The sequence below is a fragment of the Pongo abelii genome, chromosome 19, assembly GCF_028885655.2.
Source record: "Pongo abelii isolate AG06213 chromosome 19, NHGRI_mPonAbe1-v2.0_pri, whole genome shotgun sequence".
NCBI lineage: Eukaryota > Metazoa > Chordata > Mammalia > Primates > Hominidae > Pongo > Pongo abelii.
The window spans coordinates 19,542,882-19,545,339 of record NC_072004.2 but is presented as its reverse complement, the minus strand read 5'-3'; the positions used below and the strand labels follow the sequence as shown (position 1 = coordinate 19,545,339).

Genomic DNA, 2,458 nt, shown 5'->3' with positions numbered 1-2,458 from the left:
GCCTTGGAAGGTGATTAAGTTCATGAAGGCAGGGACCTCATGAATGGAATTGGTGCCCCTATCAAAGGGACTGCAGAGAGCTCCCTCATCCCTTCTGTCATGTAAAGACACAGTAAAAAGATGGCATGAACCAGGAAGCCAGCCCTCTGTAGACACGGAATCTGCTGACCATTTGACCTTGGATTTTATCATCTCCAAAACTGTGAGAAATCAATTTTCTATGGTACCTAGTCTATGGCATTCTGTTTTGACACCCAGATTAGCTAAAGTACCAGCATATCAACTTGCACACATAATTCTTGGAAACTGATGCCAAATCTATGATGGTAAAAGGTGATTTATCTGCCAGAGGCATGAGCCTACATAATCTCTCCACAATAAACCAGAGACTCAAAACAGGCAAGAGTGGGTCAAGATCTTCTAAAAGCCATACCTAAAAGGTTTCCAATAACAGTTGACTCCATGGTAATTCAATCACACAAACAACCACAACAAAAGACACAACTATCAGAGATTTTCAGGATAGCCTCAAAAACACCATCCAATATTAGGGAGTTCAAAAAGGCAAGAAGTTTCACAAATCAAACTTTATTTATATTTCATTTCATAAACTTGTAATTCTAACACCATTAATCAATGCTAGGGCAGGTGGCGGCATGGAGAGCCTGGGGCACAAAGGCTGTCTTTTAAAGCTTTGCTTGCTGTACCCTTTGGAACCACCTCCTGGTCTCCTTACCCCCTGCCCACCTGTTAAGAGCCCATTCGGGGCAGCACATTAGGGGCAAACAGCCTGGATGCCCAGTTGCAGACACACATCCATGCCTGGAGGAGAAGATTGCATCTGAGAGCAGTAGAAGCTGCTGGAACTCTTCTTCCCAGCCTTCTTTTAATGCTCTTGCACACCTCCTGCACACAGATAGACCCCACCAGCATTAGCACAATAAACAGACCCTGCAGCAGCAGGGCTGTGGTTCTAGTGAATGAGAGAAGCCTCTCTCCAGCAAGGTACAAGAGTCTGGTTTGAATGCCCTGGTCTCTGCCTCCATGTTTGCCACCATGCCCAGGACTAGGGGCAGCATGGGAGCTGCTGGCTGGGGCTGTGCTTGTCACCCCCTCCCTCCCACTTCTCTCTCCAGCCACACTTTCAGTTCCAGGGTGAAGGCCAGTGGCTACAGTAGGTGCCATGATTTCAGGCAGCTCCTGGCTGGGCTGGTCCTTGGCTGGAGCTCCCTTCAGCTCCAGTGCTCTCTCTGGAGGGGGCTCTTCCCATGCTGGCTCTGGCTCTACAGCTGGTGCTGCAAGTGCTCCTATTTCTGCATATGGACCAGGAGCTAAAAAAGGAGAAAGGGCCACCAGCATCAGTCACTTTCCACTGGAATTTCCAAACACAGAGAAAACCTCACTGAATTCAAAGGAATTCCAGCCCAAAAGCACCGCCCCTGAAAAGTCTCCCAGGCTGCAGCCACCTCACCATGTGTCTGTGCCTCCATGGGCTCCCGAATCTCCTCCTGGACAGGGACAATGAGCAGATGCAGCCCCGATGGGATCCCTGGTGTGGCCTGGCCTGCTAGGGCCTGCCCTGAGCTGCCCTGTGGTACCTGGGTGCGCCTTCTTACAAAGGGCCACAGGCGTCTGGGGTGAGGGATGAGCCTTCTTCGGCATCATCAGAAAAGGCTGTCACTCCCGCCATTCCTGAAGCAGCAACCTCTCGAAGTGGGGAAGCAACATGAGAACATCTTGCTCTCTTGAGCGTCTCCCACCAAGTGAGCTGGTTATGGGGCTGACTCAAGGATGTGGGCGCCTGGTTACCAGAGTTCTAAGTTCTGTCTGGGTCTGTCATCAAGGAAGTGAGGTCTCTTCTTTAAAGTTCTGTCCCCTCAGCCCCTTCCTTCCATAAGCCTACTCAGGACTTCACTGGGCTACTGACTACTCACCCTCCCCTCAGGTCATCTCCTTACCTGTACACAGTTATGTCCACCCAGGGTCTGCCTGGACACCTGTGCCTGATGTTCACCAGGGGCCGGATGTCCTCTCAGGCCTGATGTCCACCTAGGGCCTGATGTCTGCCTTGGGCCTATGTCCCTCTTGGGGCCTTGTGTTCACCTGGGGACTGTATCCAGCTGGGACCTGATGGCCTACTGGGTCTTGTTGTTCACCTAAGGCCTTGTGTCCACCTGGGGACTGGTGATCACCTGGGGCCTGGGTGTCCACTTAAGGCTGGATGTGCAACTAAGGCCTGAGTTTTCACCTGGGCCTGATGATCACCTGGGGAGTGGGTGTGTGCCTTTGGTCTTTTCCCTTTTCCTGAACAGGGCTTGCAGTTTCCAAACCAGACACAATCTCCCAGTTGGAGAAAGAAAAAGGATCTTAGATGATAGTGAGACAAATTTCAGGAAACTCTATCCAAATAAGTAAATGAGAATGAGGATAGGATTCATTGTAAGTAACATTCTCAGTT

At 50.5% G+C, this 2,458-nt stretch overlaps 1 protein-coding gene across 1 annotated transcript; it reads right to left on the bottom strand.

Annotated features, from left to right (window-relative positions):
• Window positions 1-584: 584 nt before the first annotated feature.
• Window positions 585-1,736, bottom strand: LOC129056991 (CMT1A duplicated region transcript 15 protein-like protein). Its single transcript, XM_054547057.2, is given in 2 exon segments — window positions 585-1,331; window positions 1,472-1,736. Coding segments are annotated over 2 exon segments (846 nt in total). The 3' UTR covers window positions 585-750.
• Window positions 1,737-2,458: the final 722 nt, after the last annotated feature.